This window comes from Gorilla gorilla, chromosome 1 (genome assembly GCF_029281585.2).
Source record: "Gorilla gorilla gorilla isolate KB3781 chromosome 1, NHGRI_mGorGor1-v2.1_pri, whole genome shotgun sequence".
Lineage (NCBI taxonomy): Eukaryota > Metazoa > Chordata > Mammalia > Primates > Hominidae > Gorilla > Gorilla gorilla.
In genome coordinates, this window is record NC_073224.2 from 14,495,358 (window position 1) to 14,518,435 (window position 23,078).

At 37.6% G+C, this 23,078-nt stretch overlaps 1 protein-coding gene and 1 pseudogene across 12 annotated transcripts in view; both read left to right on the plus strand.

Moving 5' to 3' along the window:
* Window positions 1–23,078, plus strand: part of RGS7 (regulator of G protein signaling 7) — a 590,397-nt gene that overhangs the window by 361,656 nt on the left and 205,663 nt on the right. For all 12 annotated transcript variants that reach the window (XM_019032166.4, XM_063707301.1, XM_019032153.4 and 9 more), the window contains one exon: window positions 22,367–22,417. In XM_019032166.4, coding sequence (XP_018887711.1) covers window positions 22,367–22,417 — 51 coding nt within the window. The remainder of the gene's footprint in view (window positions 1–22,366; window positions 22,418–23,078) is intronic.
* Window positions 4,727–7,205, plus strand: LOC129532140 (large ribosomal subunit protein P1-like; annotated as a pseudogene).

Below are 23,078 nucleotides of genomic sequence, written 5' to 3' on the forward strand. Positions count from 1 at the left end.
AATTCTGTGCATATAATCTGTGCAAAACTGTATATATAAATTATCCCTCTGTTAAATAGGGCTATACCTTTTAGTTAAACTTCTGTATATTGCTTTTGTTTTGAGCAGCTTCATAGAAGTGATTGAGAAATTGAACCATGGTGAAAGATTGGAACAGTCACCATAAAGAATGGGGGAGGAAGCTGACCATAAACTCAAGTTCCTGAGTGTTTCCTCCGTTTCCTTCTCTCTCAGTCTCTGTTGGGCACCTCATGTATGTGAGCCTGTAGGCGGCTGTTCTTAAGTCTGTCTTAGTACTTACCACATTGGAATTGTTGGGACTAAGAATGCAATACCCTGAAGCAGCCTCAGAAGCAAACTTTTTCTCTGACCTTCTCCTGACCTGTTCCATTCTCCCGAGAGACTAGAATCCCTCTGCCCCGAGGCAGGTCATGGAAATCAGAACCCCTTCTCCTCAAAGCCAGCTGTGAAAGTAGTCATAAAGAAGTTATCTGCATAGTATTCCATGGTGTATATGTGCCACATTTTCTTAATCCAGTCTATCATTGTTGGACATTTGGGTTGCTTCCAAGTCTTTGCTATTGTGAATAATGCGGCAATAAACATACGTGTGCCTGTGTCTTTATAGCAGCATGATTTATAGTCCTAAGTATAATAAAAAAAAAAAAGAAAGAAAAGAATGCAAAAAAAAAATTTCAAACAATCAAAATTTGTGTCAATAATGAAATGGGTAAAAAGTTATGAAAAAAAAAAAAAAAAAAGAAGTTATCTGACCTGCCTTGTTGGACTGTAGGTCATAAGACCCCCAGTCCAGAGAAAGCCCTGCCCCATACCCAGAAGGAAGGAATGCTGCTCAGAGAGGCCAGAAGAATCTAGAGGGACAGGCGTTGCTGGGCTTCCCCACTCAGTCTAGTAGCATTAGATCATTCCCTTTCTGTCCAGTCATATTCCAGACTTTGTTGAATCGAAGCATAAAAATGGACAATTTCCTCTATATCTTTGGGTCTTCATCCAGAAGGCTTCCATATACACATTACGTTCGTGTGCTTTTTCTCCTATTAATCTGCCTCTTGTCAGTGATTTTCAATGAACCTTCAGAGGGCAAAGGAGAAGCTTTTCCTTCATGCCTATATGATCTATTTATCCGTTTCCTTGCTTCAGATACTGTTCAAATAGGTTTCTTAAGAGTGACCCCTCCATTCTTTTTCCATGTCTCTCCACAGTGCCAGTATCCCCATTATTACACGATGTATACTCATTATTGTGGAATGAACAAAAGGAGAGAACAAATTGGTGGAAAATGAATTACCAAGCAGCAGTAAGAAAGGCTGGGGATGGCAACTGCAAGTTTATAATGGAGGTCTAAGCATTTTGTAAATTCTTCAGGATTTCAGGCCTTAGTCTTGGATTAAAGGCAGTAGTCAGAATGATTTAACTTTCTCCTCTATACACAGCTTGCCTTAGTAGGCGGTGAAGTCCTTCTGGGTAGAAATGATGCTTCTGTTATGTTATTCCCTCGCAGTGCCCAGCAGAGTCCTAAATGAATCTGGTTTAATAATCAGGTGAGTGGCCGGGCACGGTGGCTCAGGCGTGTAATCCTAGCACTTTGGGAGGCCGAGACCAGCCTGACCAACATGGTGAAACCCCGTTTCTACTAAAAATGCAAAATTAGCTGGGCATGGTGGCACATGCCTATAATCCCAGCTACTTGGGAGGCTGAGGCAGGAGAATCGCTTGAACCCAGGAGGTGGAGGTTGCAGTGAGCCGAGATTGTGCTACTGCACTCCAGCCTGGTGACAGAGCGAGACTCCATCTCAAAAAAAAAATAAATAAATAATCTGGTGAGTGGATCCCAGTACTGCTTTGTTGGAGGCAGATACAGGAGTGGGAGAGCCCCTTCATGAGGGTTTGGAAATGGGTCCTGATGCTTTTTGCAGTAATTAGGTTTTGATGCAAACTCAAAATCCTTAGTGAAGATAAAACACTTGATGGAATTCCATTATCCTTCCTATCCAAGTCCTCTTCTGATAGTAAGGTTGGCACTTAGGGAAGTGCTCACATCATCGGAATAGCATGATATCCATTGTATTGGCACAGTACTTTTTTTTTTTTGAGACGGAGTCTCGCTCTGTCACCCAGGCTGGAGTGCAGTGGCACAATCTCGGTTCACTGCAAGCTCCACCTCCTGGGTTCACGCCATTCTCCTGCCTCAGCCTCCCGAGTAGCTGGGACTACAGGCACCTGCCACCACGCCCGGCTAATTTTTTGTATTTTTAGTAGAGACGGGGTTTCGCTGTGCTAGCCAGGATGGTCTTGATCTCCTGAACTCATGATCCGCCTGCCTTGGCCTCCCAAAATGCTGGGATTACAGGCGTGAGCCACTGCGCCCGGCTGGCACAGCACTTTTTTTGTTGTCATTATAAGCAATGATAAAATAAGTATCTTTGTGTATGTGTGTGAGTATATATCTTTGTGCACATTTATTTGTGAGTATACCAATAGTGTAAATTTTTAAAATAGTGCATGTGCTGAGTTATAATATAAGTAATAACTATAAATTTATAAGTATTGTAAAAGTATCCTACAAAGAAACTAACAAGTGTATGAAAACTCTTGCTACCTATCTCTTCTTCAAAGTGGTGTATTATAAATTTTTTGTTTACATGTTACCAATGTATTGAGTGAAAGCTTGTATTCATATGTTTTAATTAGAATTTATTGAAGTATGAATGAGATTATTCATCATTTAATATGAATCATTTGTATTTGACTTTTACATGAACATCCTGTTTACATTTCTGCCTGCTTTGCTATTGGTTTTCTGGTCTCTTTGTCAATTTCTCAAAGTTTTTCCATTCATTCACCAACCACTTATCATATGCCAAGCACTACTTTGGACACTGAAGATACAGCCATAAGCAAGACAAATAAAATCACTGCTCTCATGAACTGTGTCTAAGTGGGCAATTAAAACAAAGATACATAAAATCTAATATCAGTAAATATAAAATGTGACAGCAAAATGATGAGTGCTGGGGAGACAACATGGAAGAATATGCTTTCCATTTTCAGTTGATTGCAAAAATGTCTTCACAGTGTGGTACCATTTTTTTTTTTTTTTTTTTTTTTTTTTGAGACAGAGTTTCACTCTTGCTGCCCAGGCTGGAGTGCAAAGGCTCGATCTTGGCTCAGTGCAACCTACGCCTCCCAGGTTCAAGCCATTCCCATGCCTCAGCCTCCCAAGTAGCTGGGATTATAGGCATGAGCCACCAAGCTCGGCTAATTTTTTTTTTTTTGCATTTTTAGTAGAGATGGGGTTTCACCATCTTGGTCAGGCTGGTCTGAAACTCCTGACCTCAGGTGATCCACCCGCCTCGGCCTCCCAAAGTGCTTGGATTACCAGCATGAGCCATCCCGCCCGGCCAATTTTTTTAAGACTATGCTTTTCAGAGGAGTTTTAGGTTCAGAGGAAAATGAAAGAAAGGTAAAGAGATTTCCTGTATACCTCTTACTCTCATATACCTCAGTCTCTTCCACTACCAACACGTCCTAACCAGAGTAGTACATTTGTTACGGTTCAGTGAACCTACACTGACACATCATTATCGCACAGGGGCCATCATTATCGCACCGACGCATCATTATCACACAGGGTTCATCATTATCACACAGGGGCCATAGTATACATTAGGGTTTATCATTGGTGTTGTGCATTCTATGGGTTATAATGACAAGAATCCACTATTGGAATATCATATAGAGTCATTTCAGTGCCCTAACAATCCTCTATGCTCTACCTGTTCATCTTTTCCACCCCTAGCAACCAGTGATCTTTTTACTGTCTCCATAGTTTTGCCTTTTCCACAAAGTCGCATTGTTGGAGTCATACAGTGTGCGGCCTTTTCAGATTGACTTCTTTCACTTAGTAATATGCACTTAAGGTTCTGCCATGACTCCTCATGGCTTGGTAGTTCATTTCTTTTTAGCACTCAATGATGTTTTGTTGTCTGGGTATACCAGTCATTTATTTATTTTTTTTATTTTGTTTATAGTGCCTTTTCTTCTTTTCTGTATAGAAATTTTTAAATTTATGTGAATTCATATTTATCAGCCATTTGCTTTATGGCTGCTAGGTTTTGTATCTTAATTAGAAAGCCTTACTATTTTACTATTTATCCTTACTATCTTACTTTTAAAATTGTTTCCTTTTTTATACTGTACAGTTCATTTAAACCTCAATCTTTTGTTTTTGCTTTGGGGCACCTTTTGGAATTCTCTCAATTGACTTCTTACTCTTATTTCAAATAAAAGATTTTCCAAACTGGATGGAAGAGATGCTAACATTTTTATTGTTGTTGTATGGCTATATTGTGTTAGGTCCTGTACTATTCACTTTCACATTCATAATTTCATTTTGAAAAAGTAAAAATTAGCCTATGAAAACACACACACACACATGAACACACACACATATCCAGATAATTATTCCCATAATATTGTAATACCTGAACCAATGCTGTCCAAGAATTTCTTAATAATGTAAGAGTTCTATATCTGCGTGTCCAATAAGGTGGTCACTAGCTGCATGTGGGTAATGAGCACTTGAAGTGTAGCTAGTGAAAATGAGGAACTAGCCAGGCATGGTGGCTCACGCCTGTAAACCCAACACTTTGGAAGGCTGAGGCAGGTGGATCACCTGAGGTCAGGAGTTCGAGACCAGCCTGGCCAACATGGTGAAACACCGTTTCTACTAAAAAAAAAAAAAAAAAAAATTAGCTGGGTGTGGTGGCACGCACCTGTAATCCCAGCTACTCGGGAGGCTGAGGCATGAGAATCACTTAAACCCAGGAGGCAGAGGTTTGCAGTGAGCTGAGATTGCGCCATTAAACTCCAGCCTAGGTGACAGAGGGAGACTCTGTATAAAAAAAAGAAAAGAAAAGAAAAGAAAAGAAATAAATGAGGAATTAATTAGCTACATGTGGCTAGTGGCTAACATATTGAACAATACAGTTCTGGACCATTCAGTGCTGAAAAAAAGAAAGTCTTACCATCTTACAACCTAATTCACATTGAAGACATGAGTAAGGAGACTTAAAATATTTCCTTCTTTGTTTTCAGATGTTTTGAGTTTTATACCTATTAAGGGATAATTAATACACAACCTGGATAGCTGTAAAGTATAAAATTTTGATGCATTTGGACACATGAATATATCCCTAAAACCACAGCCATAATCAAAATAGTAGAAATTTTTATTCTCCCCAAAAGTTTCCTTGTGCCTTTTTGAAACCCATTTTTCTTCATTTTCCCTCACCCCACCCCATCCCTAGTCACCACTGGTCTGCTTCTTGTCAGGAATGAGACCTCCTTTCCCCCATCCACATTTCAGTGAAGATCACGAGAGGAGACTGGATATCCCGCACCAACCTGGTAGTAATAACACCCCACTTCTCCACCCTGGAGTGGTGTCAGAAGAAGCCTAAGGGAGCATCAAGACTTCTGCCATCAAACAGTGGTGACCAGGCCACCCTCACTGCAGTGTCAAATTTCTACCCTCAGCAGGTGGTCATGAAACAGCATTTCCCTCTTCCGGAGGAGTGGTGTCATCAAAAGCCAACTACAACAGAGGTTTAAATTAAAACCGGAATAGCATAACAAAATACAAAGACGTCCAGCTTTCAATTTTAAAAAATATTCATCAGGCCAGGCTCAGTGGCTCACGCCTGTAGTCCCAGCACTTTGAGAGGCCAAGGTGGGTGGATTGTTTGAGGCCAAGAGTTTGAGAACAGCCCGGCCGACATGGTGAAACCCCGTCTCTACTGAAAAAAAAAAAAAATTAGCTGAGCATGGTGGCACATGCTTGTAGTCCCAGCTACTTGGCAGGCTGAGACACGAGAATCATTTGAGCCTGGGAGGTAGAGGTTGCACTGAGACAAGATCACACCACTGCACTCCAGCCTGGGTGACAGAGTGAGACACTGTATTAACAACAACAACAACAAAATACTCATCATACCAAGAACCAGGAAGACCTCAAACTAAATGGAAAATATATATATATCAATAGTGGTCAAGATTGAGATGACAGAGATAATAGATTAGATTACAGAGATTTTGAAGTATCCATGACAAACTTGTCCAACTTGCAGCCCAGGACATCTTTGAATATGTAAAAAGCAATTTGTAAACTTTCTTAAGACATTATGAGGTTGGTTTTTTTTTGTGTGTGTGATTCTTAAAAATCTCATCAGCCGTCATTAGTGTTAGTGTATTTTATGTGTAATTCTTCTTCTAGTGTGGCCAGGGAAGCCAAAAAAGATTGGACACCCCTGATCTATGATAAAAATTATTTAATAATAATAATATGCTTTAAGCATATTACAAACTAGAAGGCCTCAGGAAATAAACTGAAATTCTCAGCAAAGAAATAGAAGTTATAAAAAAAATGGAAACTTTAGGACTGAAAAGGACAATATCAAAAAGAAAAACTCAGTGGATGGGCTCAATGACAAAATCGATAAGATGGAAGAAACCACTAAGTCAGTGAAATAGAAGACAGAACAACAGAAATTACCTAATCTGAACAGCAGAGAGAAAACAGACTGACAAAAAGGAGCACGGCCTCTGGGATGGAGATCTTTTGTGGATTTATAACAAAAGATCTAACACTGGTGTCATTGGAGTTATGAAAGGATAGGAAAAAGATAAGGGGACTAAAAAAGTGCTTGAAGAAACTTTCCTCAGCTGCCACCAAGGTGCTCGGTCCATCCGCGTCCAGCAGCACCAGCCCCACACTCACCCGCGCCATGGCCTTCGTCTCCCAGCTCGCCTGCATCTACCTGGCCCTCATTCCGCACGATGATGAGGTGACCGTCATGGAGAATAAGATCAATGCCCTCATTAAAGCAGCTGGTGTAAACGTTGAACCCTTTTGGCCTGGCTTGTTTGCAAAGGCCTGGCCAAAGTCAACATGGGGAGCCTCCTCTGCAGTGTAGGGGCTGGTGGACCTGCTCCAGCAGCTGGCTCTATCTGTACCAGCAGGAGCTTCTGCCCGCCTCTGCTGCTGCTGCTCCAGCTGAGGAGAAGAAAGTGGAAGCAAAGAAAGAAGAATCCGAGAAGTCTGATGGTGACATGGGCTTTGGTCTTTTTGACCAAACCTCTTTTATAATGTGTTCAATAAAAAGCTGAACTTGAAAAAAAAAAAAGTACTTGAAGAAATAATGGCTTAAAAACATCACAAGCATAGCAAAGATATAAACCTTCAGTTGAAGAAGCTGAGAGAAGCCCAAATAGGATAAATAAGCCCAACGAAATGCATACCAAGCCACTTAATAAACATTTGAAAGCTGCAACCACAAAACAAACATCTTGAAAGCAGTCAGAGAAAAATGACACATTAACTAGAAGAGAAAAATGATTCAAACCACAGCAGCATTCTCATGAGAAAAACCGTGGATGCCAGAAGAAAGTGCCACAAAATTTTTCCTCTCCTGCTGAAAAGAAAGAACTGTCAATCCATAATCCTCTGCCCAGCAAACAATTTTCCTGAGGCATAACGGGGAAATGAAAACATTCTCAGATGAAGGAAAACTGAGAGAATTTGTCACCAGCTGACAAACTCTAACAGAATGATTAAAAGGAATTTTCTAAATGAAAGGGAAACGATAAGAAAAGGAACCTTGGAATATCAGATAAGAACAAAACGTGGTAAGCAAACATGTAAGAAATACAATAGACTTGTCTTCTCTGATTTTCTGAAAAAATTTTTTTTTCCTGAGACAAAGTCTTGCTCTGTTGCCCAGGCTGGAGTGCAGTGGCACGATCTTGGCTCACTGCAACCTCTGTCTCCTGGATTCAAGTGATTCTCCTGCCTCAGCCTCCCGAGTAGCTGGGATTACAGGCATGTGCCCCCTTCTTGACTAATTTTTGTATTTTTAGTAGAGATGGGGTTTCCCCATGTTGGTCAGGCTGGTCTCGAACTCCTGACCTCAAATGATCTGCCCACCTCGGTCCCCCAAAGTGCTGAGATTACAGGTGTGAGCCACTGCACCCATCCTTCTGAATTTTTTTGATTGTTTTGATTGTTGAAAAAAAAATGTAACAACGTCCGATATGATTCTAAATGTACATAGAGGAATTAGCTAAAAAACATTAAAAATTGGGGAGAATAAAGGAACATGAAGAGACATAGGGTTCCATACTTCACTTTACTCAAATTGGTAAGGTGATAACACCGGAAGGCTATAATAAGTTGTGTGAATATAATTTTATCATCAACTAAAAAGAGCTGCACAATAATGCATTCAAAAATATTTAGAGCTAGGTGCGGTGGCTCACACCTGTAATCATACTTAGCAGTTTGGGAGGCTGAAATAGGAAAATTACTTGAGCCCAGGAGTTTGAGACCAGCCTGGGCAACATAACAAGACCCTGTCTCTAAATAATAACAACAACAATAATAATAATGATAATAATAATAAAAACATAGTCGGGCATATTAGCACGTATCTGTGTTCTCTCTTCAGGAGGCTGAGCTGGGAGGATCACTTAAGCCCAGGAGGCTGAGGCTGCAGTGAACCATTTTCATGCCACTGCATTCCAGACTGGGTGACAAAGCAAGACTGTAAAAACAAGCAAACAAACAAACAAAAAAACTTAGAAAATTGAAATGGATTTTTAAAAATATTAATGCAATCCACTGGAAGGCAGGAACAAGAAAAAAAACCCACAAAAAAGAAAATGGCATACTTAAGCCCTATCAGTAATTACATTAAATATACCATCACATATCGGTAATTACATTAAATATAAGTAATTACTTTAATATACTATTTAAAAGACAGAGGCCAGCAGAGTGGATAAAATCATGGCTCAACTACATGCTATCCTCAAGAAACTTGCTTCAAATATAACAACATAGTCAGGTTGTAAGTAAAAGAATAGAAAAAAGATGTGTTGTGCAAAATTGATTAAAGGAAACCTGGAATAGGTATATTAATTTCATATGAAGCAGACGTCACTACAAGGAAAAGTGGAAGCAATAAAGGGGGTCATTAGATAGTAATGAGGAGCTCATTTTTCCAAGAAGACGTAGCAAACTTAAATGTGTATGTATCTAACAAGAGAGATTCAGAATACATGAGGCAAATGGATAGAACTGAAAGAAGAACTAGACTATTCCATTATTAGAGCTGAGACTTTAACACTCCTTTATCAGTAGCTGATAGATCGGTAGATCAAGCAGGCAGAAAAATCAGTAAGGATGTAGATGACCTGAACAACGTGATCAATCAACTTGACCTGATTACAGGATATTCCAACTAACAGCAAAAAGCATGGTGTTTTGCTTTTCATGGTCTCAAGTTCCCATGAAACATTCCCTAAGACCATATTTTGGGCCATTAAACACATCATACTAAGTTTTAAAAAACAGACATTATACCAAGTATGTTCTCTGATCATAATGGAATCAAATTAGAAATCAATAAGAAAAAACTAAAAGGAAAATCTCCAAACATTTGGAAATTAAACAACACACTTTAAATAATATCATTGAAGGATCTTCTGGAAAATAAAAAAAAAATAAACAATAAAAATAAAATGTAACATGTCAATTTGTGGAACACTGCTAAAGCAGGGCTGAGAGAAATATTTATAACATAAATGTATACATTAGAAAAGATGAAAATTTCCAAATCAATCATCTAAACTCCAAACTCTAGAACATAGAAGAAGAGCAAAATAAACCCAAAGCAAGCAAGAGTAAGAAAATAATAAAGAGCATAAATCAATGGAATTGAAAACATTCAAATAATTTAAAAACCAATGAAACAAAGAGCTGATTCTTTATAAAAATTGATAAATTGACAATTCTGTAACAAGACAAAAAAAAAGAAAAGACACAAATTGCCATTTTCGGGAATGAAGCAGGGGAAATGACTACAAAACCTGCAGACATCTAAAGGATAAAAGGATACCATAAACTTAAACACATAATTTGACATCTTATACAAAACTGATGAGTGTCTCAAAAACCACAAGGTATTACAACTCACCCTGTATGAAATGGATAATTTGAATAGCCCAATCAATGACTATTAAGAAAATTAAATTCATAATTTAGAAATCTCTAAAAACGAAATCTCCAGGTTCATGGTTTCACTGGAAAAGTCTACCAGACTTTTAAAAAATTCAATTATACACAGTCTCTTCCAGAAAACAGGAGAGAATATCTCTCAATTCATTTTATGAAGCTATTATTACCCTGATGTGAAGACTAGAAAAATAACGTAGAGAAAAGAACACAACAAACCAATATCCTTCATTAAGATGTAAAACTCCTTAGCAAAATATCACAAATAGAATTTAGCAATATATAAAAATAATTATACACCATAACCAAGTGGGTCTATTTCAGAGATGCAGGCTGGTTAAATATTCAAAAATTAACCCTGTAATCCAGCAAATTAACAGGATAAAATAGAAAAATCACATGATCATATTAGCCAATATAGAAAAGCTAGTAGGCAAAATTCAAAACTTATTCATAATAAAAACTTTCAAAAAACAGGAATGGAAGAGAAATTCCTCAACTTGATAAAGAACATCTACAAAAACTTTAGGCCAGGTGCTGTGGTTCATGCCTTTAATCTCAGCACTTTGGGAGGCTGAGGTGCAAGGTTCACTTGGAGACCAGGAGTTTGAGATCATCAGCTGGACAACATAGTGAGACACTATTTCTACAAAAATTTAAAAAATTAGCCAAGCATGGACAATAGAGGGAGACACAGTCTCAAATAATAATAATAATAATAATAATAATAATAATAATAATAAGTTTATATGTTGTTGTAAAAGAGTGAATGTTTTCCTCTAAAATTGAGAACAAGGTGAGGATTTATTTAACATAATGTTGAAATTTCTAGTCAGGGCAATAAAGCAAGAAAAGGAAATAAGAGATACACAGATCAGAAAGGAAGAAATTAAAGCTTCCCCTCTTTGCAGATGGTATTATATTTACCTGTTAAATCCCAAAATATCTGGAAAAAAACCTTCTAGAACTAAGAATCGAGTCCAGAAAGATTACAGGATATGCAATAAATATACAAAAGTAATTACATTTTTATATACTAACAGTGAACATGTGGATGCTGAAATCAAAAACACAATACCATTTAAAATTGCCCAAAAATTAAATAGGTGTTAATCAAATAAAGTTTGTTCAGGACTTGTATGCTGAAAACTGCAAAATGCTGGTGAAAGAAATAAAAGAAGATGTAAATAAATGGAGAGACATACTTCAAATCCATGAAGAATAACCTTGTATAAAAGCCAATTCTCCCCAAATTGATACACAAGTTTAATGAAATTCCTTTCAAAACCCCAGCAAGATTTTTTTGTAGATATAGAGATAATTCTAAGATTTATAAGTAAAGCAAATGAAATAGAACAGGTAAAACAATTTTGAAAGAAAAATAATGTGGGAGGAATTTATTTTATGTTTATATTATATATTCAAGACATTATATAACTGCGGTAAACAGAACTGTGTGGTATTGGTAGAAGGATAGACATGTAGATCAATAAAACAGAATAGAGAATCCAGAAATAGATCCACACAAATAGACACAATAGATTTTTGACAAACATGGAAAAGCAATTCAACTGAGGAAAGATAGCTTTGTCAAGAAATGGTGCTAGAGCTATTGGACATTCACGGGCAAAAAGGAAGTTCCACCTAAGTCTCACAACTTATACAAACACTAATACAAAATGGAAGATTAAACAAAAAAAAATTAGGAAAACAGTAGGAGAAATTATTGGATATCTTGGTCTAGGCAAAGAGTTCTTAGATTTAATACTATAATCTATAAAAAGTTGATAAATTGGACCTCATCAAAATTAAAAACTTTTTTTTTCTGAAAAAGACCTTGTTAAGAGGGTGGAACAACAAGCTGCAGAGTAAAAGAAATTATCTGTAAACCACATATCCAAGAGAGGACTAGTATGTAGAATATAAAAAGAACTGAAAAAACAATAGCAAAAAAATTAATTAGAAAATGGTCAAAAGACATGAAGAGACGTTTCACAGAAAAGGATGTACCTACACCAAAAAAGCATATGAAAACATGTTCAATACCATTAACCACCAGGCAGACACAAATGAAAATCAACACATACTATCAGAATGGTGAACTAAAAAATAGAAACACTAATGTTAGCAAGGATGGGAAGAAACTGAATCACTCCTACTTTGCTGGTAGGAATGTAAAATGGCTCAGGCCCTCTGGAAAATAGTTTGGCTCTCTCTCTCTCTCTCTCTCTCTCTTTCTTTCTTTCTTCTTCTTTCTTTCTTTCTTTCCTCTCTTTCTTTCTCCTTCTTTCCTTCCATCCTTTCTTTTCTCTCCTTCCTTCCTTCCTTTCTCTCTCTTTCTTTCTTTCCTTCTTTTTTTCCCTCCCTTCCTTCCTTCCTCCTTTCCTTTCCTTTCCTCCTTCCTTCCTTCCTTCCTTCCCTCCCTCCCTCCCTCTCTCCTTCCTTCCTTCCTTCCTTCCTTCTCTTTCTTTCCTTCCTCCTCTTGCTCTCCCTCTTTCTTTCTTTTTAAATTTCATTTTAATTTTTGAGATGGAGTTTCACTCTTTCACCCAGGCTGGAATGCAGTCATGCAATCTCGACTCGCTACAACCTCTGCCTCCTGGGTTCAAGTGATTCTCCTGCCTCAGGCTCCTGAGTAGCTGGGCCTACAGGTGCACGCCACCATGCCCGGCTAATTTTTTTTTTTTTTTTTGTATTTTTAGTAGAGACAAGGTTTCAGCACCTTGGCCAGGTTGGTCTTGAACTCCTGACCTCGTGATCATTCAGTACCTCGTGGTATTGAAATTACATCTTCAATAATAGAAAACATTTTAAATAGAACCCCAAAAATGGCATCATTAATTGGTATTTTCAATATTTTGTCACAGCAGGAAATATTCAGGGTTATTTTTAAAAAGATTCACTCTTTTCAATCTGTGCCTTGGTCTATACATAGCACTATATAGAGCACGTTCAGTGCCAAAATAATTAGGATTGGCACAAAAGCACTTGGCCTTAGCTGTAGTTTTGTTTTTGTTTTTGTTTTTGTTTATTTTGTGAGACGGAGTCTTGCTCTGTCGCCCAGGCTGGAGTGCAGTGGCGTGATCTTGGCTCACTGCAACCTCTGCCTCCCAGGTTCAAGTGATTCTCCTGCCTCAGCTTCCTGAGTAGCTGGGACTACAGGTGCACGCCACCACGCCTGGCTAATTTTTTTCGTATTTATAGTAGAGACAAGGTTCAGCATCTTGGCCACACTGATCTTGAACTCCTGACCTCATGATCCACCCATCTCAGCCTTCCAAAGTGCTGGGATTATGGGCATGAGCCAACGCGCCCAGCCTGAGCTGTAGTTTTGACTATGCATAAGTGCATTCATGTTGTCAATCTTTAATGAATTGGGAAATTTCCGGAATTGGAATCCTCTTTGATCTACTTGGACCTTCCGCCTCATCCACCTCTTGACCAATGCTGGTACTCTCTGCTAATAAAGAATAAAAAGTATTATCTCTACCTGTCAACAGATACAGCAACTGTGTCTGGACTAGATTGATGAGGTCTGTGCCTATCCAGTCAAGAGCAAGTTTTTAATTTATCGGTCAATAAACATTTTCTTTATCTCCTATGTCCTTCATAGAGGCAGTTAGACAGTTAGACATGGCCTGTGTGTAGCTGGAAAAAAATATATGTGTTGAGGGCAAGAATGATCCACTAGGATTTTCTTTATGCCTACCAGCTAGCATATGGAATTGATTAATCGATTAATAAATAATTTCTTCTAATGTGTTCCAATATGTTAGCTGACCCAAAATTCATAGTTATATCTGAACATTTTACACACTTATTACTTATTTTATTTTCTTTGAGTCTAAAGAACCATAGAACTAAAACATAAAAATATAAAATGGTCTTTAAAAAGGGATCCAATATCCCCATCCTAAGGAAACACTGCGGACTTAGTCTTCTCTCGATTTTTCTACAACTTGCTTTATCAAAATAAAGGCTGCACATCAAGGAACCCTATTTTCCTTCCTTCTCTTAACTCCGCATTTCCCACACTTACTGTCACCATCCCACACAAGAGGCAGATGTGATGTTTCTCTGAATGCGACTTGGGAAAAGCGTCTCTGGTTGATAAGGAATCCTCCTGAGCTCCAGTAGAGGGCAGGAAATAATCCTGAGGGTGGTCTCCATTACCTGTTATCTCCTCATTATTGTCATCTTTGCTGCCTTGCTGTTTTTGCTGCCTATGTTTAAAGCTTCTTAGGCTTTGAAGAGAGACAAAATGCCTGCTTTGCGTCTGAAGAGATATTTTTATGATTTCTGGAACTTACACAACAAAGATTTAAAATCTAGTTAAATCCCCATGATCTTGAGAAAATGTCTGCTCAAGGAACAGCCAAGGAGCTCTACCACAGAACTCTAATTTGTTTTCATTGTACCTTGCCAGAGGGTAGGGAAATATATTTTTACCTTTCCTATCCTCAGAATACAGTAGTAGTAATTACAGTGAATATCGGGCTTCTATCCTGTTGATTTGAAGATTCAAGTTCTATCAACAAAACCCAACATTTTCTGTGACTCTGCTCTTAGGGCAAGGGGCAGAGAACTCTAAAGAGCAACAACCTAGAAAGAAAATGTAATCAACCAGATAATTTGCTTTTTGCCATGACATCTGCAAATGCATTTAAATGACTGCTGAACAACATTTTTAAAGTCTCGTAGGCAAATGCTTCAAATGTGTCTGAGGTTTACTGAAAGGAAACATATCTGTTTTGATTATTTTGTTTCCATTGACCTTTGAGATTTCATAGGTGTTATTAGCTATGGAATATTGGAAGAAGGGCTTTATATCATAAGTTTGATCCAGTTTCAAACTGTGAGCAGTAGTTAATCTTTTTAATTCTACGAAAACTGAATAATTTTCTCTAGATATACCTGATGTATAAAAATCCAGAAGTAACAATACTCAATTACATGTTATTCGTTTTAGAAAGTGAATTATTTACTTAAAAATATACCCACTCATAAAAATACAAAATCATATACACATCACGAAGTTTCTTTGAGTAGCTGTTTTAGTGCACATAAAGTGTGGTTTCATTCACATACACAAAAACAATGTCTTCCTACTCTGCTTTACGGGACTATAATAAGTTCATAGAACAAAACACATTTATATTCATAGCAAGGCAGAATAACATATTCGTTTCATTCAAAATTTGACATTTTGCTTTTGAATTCCACTTTTGCTCTCTTTTCTGCATTTTTTTTATGATGAAACATAAAAGCTTTACAAACTGGAAGGAAGCTGTAGTTTACACCCATTGTTATGTCTGCAAAGCACTCATTCTTTCTGGAAAATGCCTCCATCGATACCTCTCGCCAGCATGACCATTTTTATGCACAGTGATCCATCTTTTCTTGCCACAGTTGGCTGATACAGGAATGGGCACCTCCCTGCAGCTGAGACCCTTCATCAGGAATTAAGACTTAGGACTACCAGATTTCAGCCTCAAATGGCTTGCCGTCTTCAGTGGCAGAGATTTTAACCCAGGAGCTGTGAGCCTTCATGACCCACTTTGTGGATGGAAAATAGCAAAGGTTGTTTCCTAGAGAGAAATGAAGATGTCCAGAAAGGAACAAGGATGACAGTCTCTGCCTCCATGAGTCCTTGAGGCTCAAATACATCCTTTCCCTTTAGTTCTGGGTACCTTTTTGCAAATTCCTTCTTTGATAAGTTTATGTTTTTATACTTCCCTCAAAGATCACTCTTTACAACCAAAGGCGCCCTGATGAAGTAACTTAAATTTTGTTGTTGTTGTTATATTAATCTTAATAGATATTAGCAATTTTTTTAAATTAAAAAAATGTCGATGCCTCTAGCCCAAAACCACCAGGAACACGCCTATAGTCGAACAAGTCAACTTTATTCTTTCTTGAGGGTAGGGAGAATGCACGCCATCGGGAACCATGGGGTGTCTCAGTAATAGGGTTTTAGGAAGAATCTATTATAGGATTTTGGCATTGGTAGTCATGGAGAGGATCTGAGGAAGTGGGCCTTTGCTGTAGATTGGGTGCTGTCAGGAAGTAGGGACAATTCCATGATCTGGTATCTTTTTTTTTTTTTGAGACAGAGTCTTGCTCTGTCGCCAGGCTGGAGTGCAGTGGCGCCATCTCAGTTTACTGCAACCTTGAACTCCCTGGTTTGATTCTCCTGCCTCAGCCTCCCGAGTAGCTGGGATTACAGGCACGCACCATCATGCCCAGCTAATTTTTTTTTTTTTTTTTTTTTTTTTTAGTAGAGGCAGGGTTTCACCATGTTGGCCAGGATGGTCTCCATCTCCTGACCTCGTGATCCACCTGCCTCGGCCCCCCAACATGCTGTGATTACAAGCGTGAGCCACCATGGCCAGCCTGATTGGGTATCTTAATACATTTTTTCTACAGGAGGACAGATTAGACAAGACTAAATATGGGATTGATAAAGAAGCAGCAGTCGCTCATGTTATCCAGGATGGAATTTGATATTTTATGGCTCAGCCCATGTTCATGTTTTGTTTGTGTTCAGATCTGATTACAGAGTGGTCTTGTTTTTATCTTGACCTATGAGGGTTCTAGAGCGGCCTTGTCCGATGTTAATGTTCTTCTATGAAATTGTTCATATTTACCGGGGAAGCACCAAGACATAGCTGTGAGTGCCCAGCCAGTTCCTGGAAGCCAGTGGCTGCTTTTCTCTTTTTTCAGTACCTGCTTTTGGCCAAAGGCAGACAGAACTAGGACACCGGCCATTAATTGGTGATATCCAGATTTTTGCCATTGCTGAGATTTCTTAGATCAAGGGGTTAGAGAACATAGTCTGTAGCTGGGCTGGAGTTCATCTCTCCTGCTCCTTTGGTTGCAGGTTGCTTTGTTGAACCCTCAGATGTGACAATGGCTGTGCAATCATATTTAAGGCTCTGGACAGGACACAAGTACTCAAACAAAATGTTATTCTTAGATATTAGCAATTACTTATTGGAAAGATTGCGGAGAAATTTAGTTCATTAATTCAGCTTTACAAAAGGGTAATAAGCTAGCTTTAAGCAAATCACTTCATTTCTCAAACAGAAAGTGCAGTGTTTTAAATTCAACTGAAATTCTGCAGTGTTTTAAATTACAGAAATTCTGCAGTGTTTTAAACTGAGTTTAATTTAAAAATTAAAGAAATTCAATTGAGTTTAATTTAAAGAAATTCTGCCGTGTTTTAAATTAAATTGAGTTAAAATTATAATTGCATGAAGAACTTTTTAAATTATGATAATGAGAGATACACTGTGGTGTCATAACATACTAGATGGAGTCACCATTAGAGCTGACTTTTGCAGCATTTGGAGTCTTTTCTGTATAGAGTAGATGTCCATAAATAGTGACTCATGCCTTCAGTAAACATTTAACGATGATCTGTGTTGAAGCACTTTGAAGAGAATGGTGGAAACGTGATGAGTATGATGTCGTTTCTTCTCTCAAGGAACTGACAGATCAGTTAATTTGCTTCGCTCGACATTCTTTCTTTCTTGTTCCTAAAAGTGCAGATCCTCAGCCAGACTTCTACAGAAACGCAATAGATGTTTATTACATGCTATTTGATGATAATAAACATTTATTGTGCCTACTTCAAGGAACCAAGAATAATGTTGGAAAAATGATTTTTAGTATATAGAAAGTCTTCTATTTAGTGAGAGGCTCTAAGAATAGTTGGCTGAGCCTGGTGGCTCATGCCATGTAATCTCAGTGCTTTGGGAGGCTGAAGCAGGAGGATCACTTAAGGCCAGGATTTCAAGACAAGTCTGGGCAACATAGCGAGACCCCATCCTCCAAAAAATAATAATTAAAAAAAATTGCCAGGCATGGTGGCTCACACCTGTAATCCCAGCTACTTGGGAGGCTGGGGCAGGGGGAATTGCTTGAGCCCAGGAAGTTGAGGCTGTGATGAGGTGATTGTTGCACTGCCTTGCAGCCTGAGTGAGACCCTGTCTTCAAAGGAAAAAAAAAAAAAGAAGAATAGTTATAACATCAAAAATCATGGATTATGGATTATTTATGATGTTCACTAAATAAAAATATTTGTATTGTCAGCACTGTGTCTATGTGGTTCTGAGGCTTCAGCAAAGTTATTTGGGCAGTACAAAGAGCTTTTCCATTTCCCTGAAAGAGAAACATTGCAAAGGTCAGCGTCTTTGCCTCAGGAATAATTTGCGCACCTTCTGTGGTGATTAAGAGCTCAAGTTTTCACTAATGTCTTTAGCTGAAAATTATGAAAATACTTTAGTTTTGTAAAGGATACAAATCAAATGTGTTCTATTTTGCTTGCTTACAAAGTCCTCATATCTTATATTTACAAATATTTTGCAATTTTTTTCATGAATGCTTAATATTTTTGTGCACCTCTAATTCAGATTTAGTTTGTGGATAGCTGTAGGTGACACTTGTAGCTGAAGATGTGCTCTAATCCTGGGGAGGGGTGCAGACGTGGACCATAATGGAAGTAATACTGGCTTAGGACAGAGCCTGGTCCAGGCCTTTGCACTCTGCAGGGGGCACAGGTAAGGAAGTTCGTTTGCCATTCAGATCCGTGGCATGGGTGAAAAAATAATGTTGAAGTTGAAGATCAATATAACATCATGTTTAATAATAGTGGTGTTTGAATTACATGCCAGTAGAATATTCTTTGCATGAAGGATACTATTCTTTTTAAACTCTCTCAAAATAGAATTTGGGGAGGGGAGTCTTGCTATTTATTCATTCAATCTTTTGCTGACATTTACTGATCATCTTTTACATGTCAGGCACTGGTTTTGGTGTTTGGGATCCAAAGATGAATAATACACGCTCCTGGCCTTCAGTGGACTTATACTGCAAAAAGGAAGACAGAGAAAAATAAAGACAGGATGATAAAACCATTGATAAGTAAAAAGAATGATAAAGATGTTAATAGGACATAAATAAAAAACACTTTACCTAGTAAGATAGGGTGGGGTGGGCACAACAGGCTTCCTGGAGTAGATAATGTTTGAATTGAACTTTATGGCCTCAGTTGGGATTCACCACAGGAAAAAGAGATGAAGATAGAAGAGCATTAGCAAAATCATGGAAGGAAGAAACAGTATAGCAGGTAGAAAACTATGAGCAGTGTGATGAGGAAGAATTCTGCTTGTTTGTTTTTGCTTGTTTTCATTTTAAATAATATACTGCTAGGATTCGACAGTAATAAAACCTCTACTGCTTCTGCTGAGCAGACGGAGCACAAAGCTCTGCAACTCTAAAAGTGACATATGCCTGTATAAATTTTCCATAGGCTACAGTCAAAGTGTGATTTCAAAAAATTCCACAGGTTACTTTGAGGGCTCCAAAATCAAGGTGAATAGAATGCTACAATATTCTACATATACATTGTATGTGAAAAACTTCAGCAGACCCAGCTGTTTATTTATTTATTTATTTAATATAAAGCTGGGAAATTGCTGTAAAGGTGGCATTCCTACTACACTTCTCTGGACTGTAATGCTCCATTTTAAATTTGAGTCATGCTTCTCAAGATGACTGTATAGGAGCACGTTTCTCTTTCAGTCTTCTGGTTCCAATAAGATACTGCATTTTTTTCCTCTTTCTCTCTCTACCTATCTCTTCAAGGAGTTGAGGTCTTACTCTTACAGATGGAGCGTAGGTTAACATGGTGAGTCTGAGTAAGAATTTAACAATTTAAAAATCCATAACCTAAAACCATAAATATGTTGGGGTGATCACACAATAAAAAAACTACTACAGCATCTGCCAAGTGGCACTAGCAGTTGGTCAAGTCCAATTAAATTGACTCCTTCAGAGCTGAACTGAGAATACACTTGTGACAGAAATACTCAAAAGTAGGCTAAGAAAGAAAGTTTCCTATTCTCTGAATTAAACATACTTTTAAATTAGGCTTCTTTGTATTTCTTTCTGCCCAGAAAAAAAAAAAGAGAAGGAAAGAAAGCATAACAGAACAGAATATTTTTAAAAACTTAGTCTCTAAGAGCATTTTTCAAGTCATTTTTCACAATAAAAAATATGTATAGTCCTGGAATGAATGTTTGGCTGTCTTCAAAAGAATGGAAAATTTCCAGTGGCTGCTCACATATGTTCCACAAATAGATGCTCAACTCTGAAAAATGAGCAGGATGCTTGGGGCTTGTGCAGAAGATTTGTGTATCTGGGAATCGACATTGGTCGAGGATCACTACATGTATATGTGAAAAGCTGAGTTCTCCTTTTCTTTTTCAACGGGAAGATCGTGCTTCCAGATAACTTAGACTATAAGGATGAACACAACACCGGGACACGGTCAACTGCCTTCTGGAGAATGATCTCCTTTCCTTTTGACTCTCAGAGCTGTTTTAGTAAAACTTCCTTTAGGATCTGGATGAGTCTGTCTTCCCAAATGATTTAAATCCATGGCAGCTGTAAAAGGAACACAAGTTCAAGTAAATACTTGGAGTTATTTTTTAAATGCATGCATGCTGAAATTGACATTGAGTATGAATGTTCTCATAACTTTTGGGACTTTATTGTCAAGTTTAATAATCAAATTTATTCTTAAATTGATTTTGAACTGGTTTAATTCAAGCAGCTAGAATTATTTTGCCAATGTTAATGTAATTAATTTGCCAAATCTCTGAGGTGGGTAGACAGCAACTCTAGCCAGCCTCCAGGAGAGGCTGAAATGGAATCTTGGTTCACACTGAAGTTGGATTCAATTCACGCAGGCATAACACAGTTTACTATGTATGCAAACAATTCACATACATATTTTTCCTATTTTATGTAGAAAAGAGTTATGCAGAAAACCAATTTTAAATACAAATGAATGTCTCAAGCAAATCAGTTGCTAAATCTCCCATTTCTGCTCTTATTTTCATCATTCTATTCATCTATGCTTCCGGGCTAGAAACCTTGACTTCTTTTTTAATCTCTCCTCTTATAACCTTTATACTTAATTAGTCGTAAAGTCCTGAAGCAAGTCTGTAATTTTTTAAGAAATTCCTTTGTACACTGAACTAAGACCTTTTCCCTTCATTCTTGGATTGCAACTAGTAGACATGTCGACTGCCTTGCCTTCTTTTTGACTACAAGGCATTTCATATATATTGCCAGTCATACTCCTCAAACTTACTTTGATAATGTCATTCTTCTGCTCAAAAATACTGCATGTCTCTTTCTCTGCTTTCCTTATGGGAAAAAGAAAATTTAATTCTTTAGCCTAGAATTCAAGACCTGCTGAATATACTGTGCACTCCATTATTACTTTCAATTTTCTATTATTCCCAGCACTTACATATAGACAGTGTGCAGTAAATTATTTCTGTTGACTGCTTTTCCACCTTTTAGTTTTTACGTAGGCCCCTTCAGCAACTAAATTTCTCTCTTATTCATAGATAAAAATACATCCTTCAAAATCTAGCTCAAACACTGTTTTCTGCAGACCCTCTCTTGTCTCTTCTGTGTGAAGTAGAAACATATTCGCTCATACTCTGTATTCATCACACATTGTTAAGCACTTACTATGCTCCAAATAATCAAAGATGAATATGACACCCTGCTTCAAGGTTCTTACTTTGGGGCATTCATCAAATAAACAGCTGGGGCAATGGTGTGTGATCAACACAGTAAAAGACTGCATGGGTTCCAATGAGGTTTCATGGACAGTACTGTGAACTCAGTGGATGAGGGGAAGGGCCAAGGCAAGTTCTGTCATGTCAGTGAATCTTGAGTGTCTTAAAAATAGTGGGAAGACATTTTGGTCAGGGAGAATACTGCTGTGGAGACACAGAGACTTGAAATACGTAAGAGGGTTCAAAAACCAAAAACAAATTTGGTTTGGCTTGAGAGGGGATACAAGGATGAGGTGGGTACAACCAAAAATGAGACAGGAACCACCTTATAAAATACTTAGCTGTGCTAAGACTTGTACCTGAAATATAGCAGATGCTTAATAAACACTTATTTAGTAAACAAATCACTTTCTACTAGTACAGTAAATTTTATTTCCATTTAAATATTTCATATTTAATAATTCACTAGTTTACACCTTGGTTTATTGATGGACAGCTAAGTATCCATACTTTGTGTTTTCAGAATTCCATCTGGGGTAGATCCTTAATCTGTCATTGTAACAATTAGAAAAGTTCCTTCTAATATGAGCACCAAAGGTGGAGAATTCTTAAAGTTAATATGTATAAACAAAATGTTCACATCTGTTTGTGTTTTTCTTTTTTCTTTTTCTAGGTTCAGACATTGTTCAATGGTTGATAAAGAACTTAACTATAGAAGATCCAGGTAAATAAATCATTTTCCCATTGCAAGAACTTTTTTCTTAGTGGTTTTAAGAAATATGTTTCATCAGGGATATTTTAATATGGCACGCAAGCAAACCTCCTGAAAAATTATAATTCAGTTTGAACTGTGCTTTTAACATTTATATAAATTTTATGGTAGTCAAAACATATTTCACTGAAAGTTAGCATATTTGTACAATTTTTCACATCCTTAATTCTGCCATATTATTTGATTCAGGTCATTGGTGATCATTAGACTGGATCAGCTGCATACATGTCCATAAAATAATTGTACATATAATTTATGGCAAGTGATTATGAATTAATGAACTTTCCCTCTATAAGACACATACATCTCATTAACTTATAATTTTGCCTTAACTACATCTTTAAATACAGTTTGAAATCAGTATTTTATTTGTAATTCTGATTTTTTTTTTATCGTGCCTACGTGGTGTGTGTGTGTGTGTGAGAGAGAGAGAGAGAGAGAAACGCTCTATTTAAGTCATAAACCTGTTCACCGTGTTGGACATTGTGTCTATTCTGTAGCAGAAAACTAATTTCCAAAGTAAGGGAACAATTTTTATGAGTTCACACTTTGCATTGCCTGGAACAAGATCCTACATATGCAAAGCATTTAATGACATTTTTTTTTTTTTTTT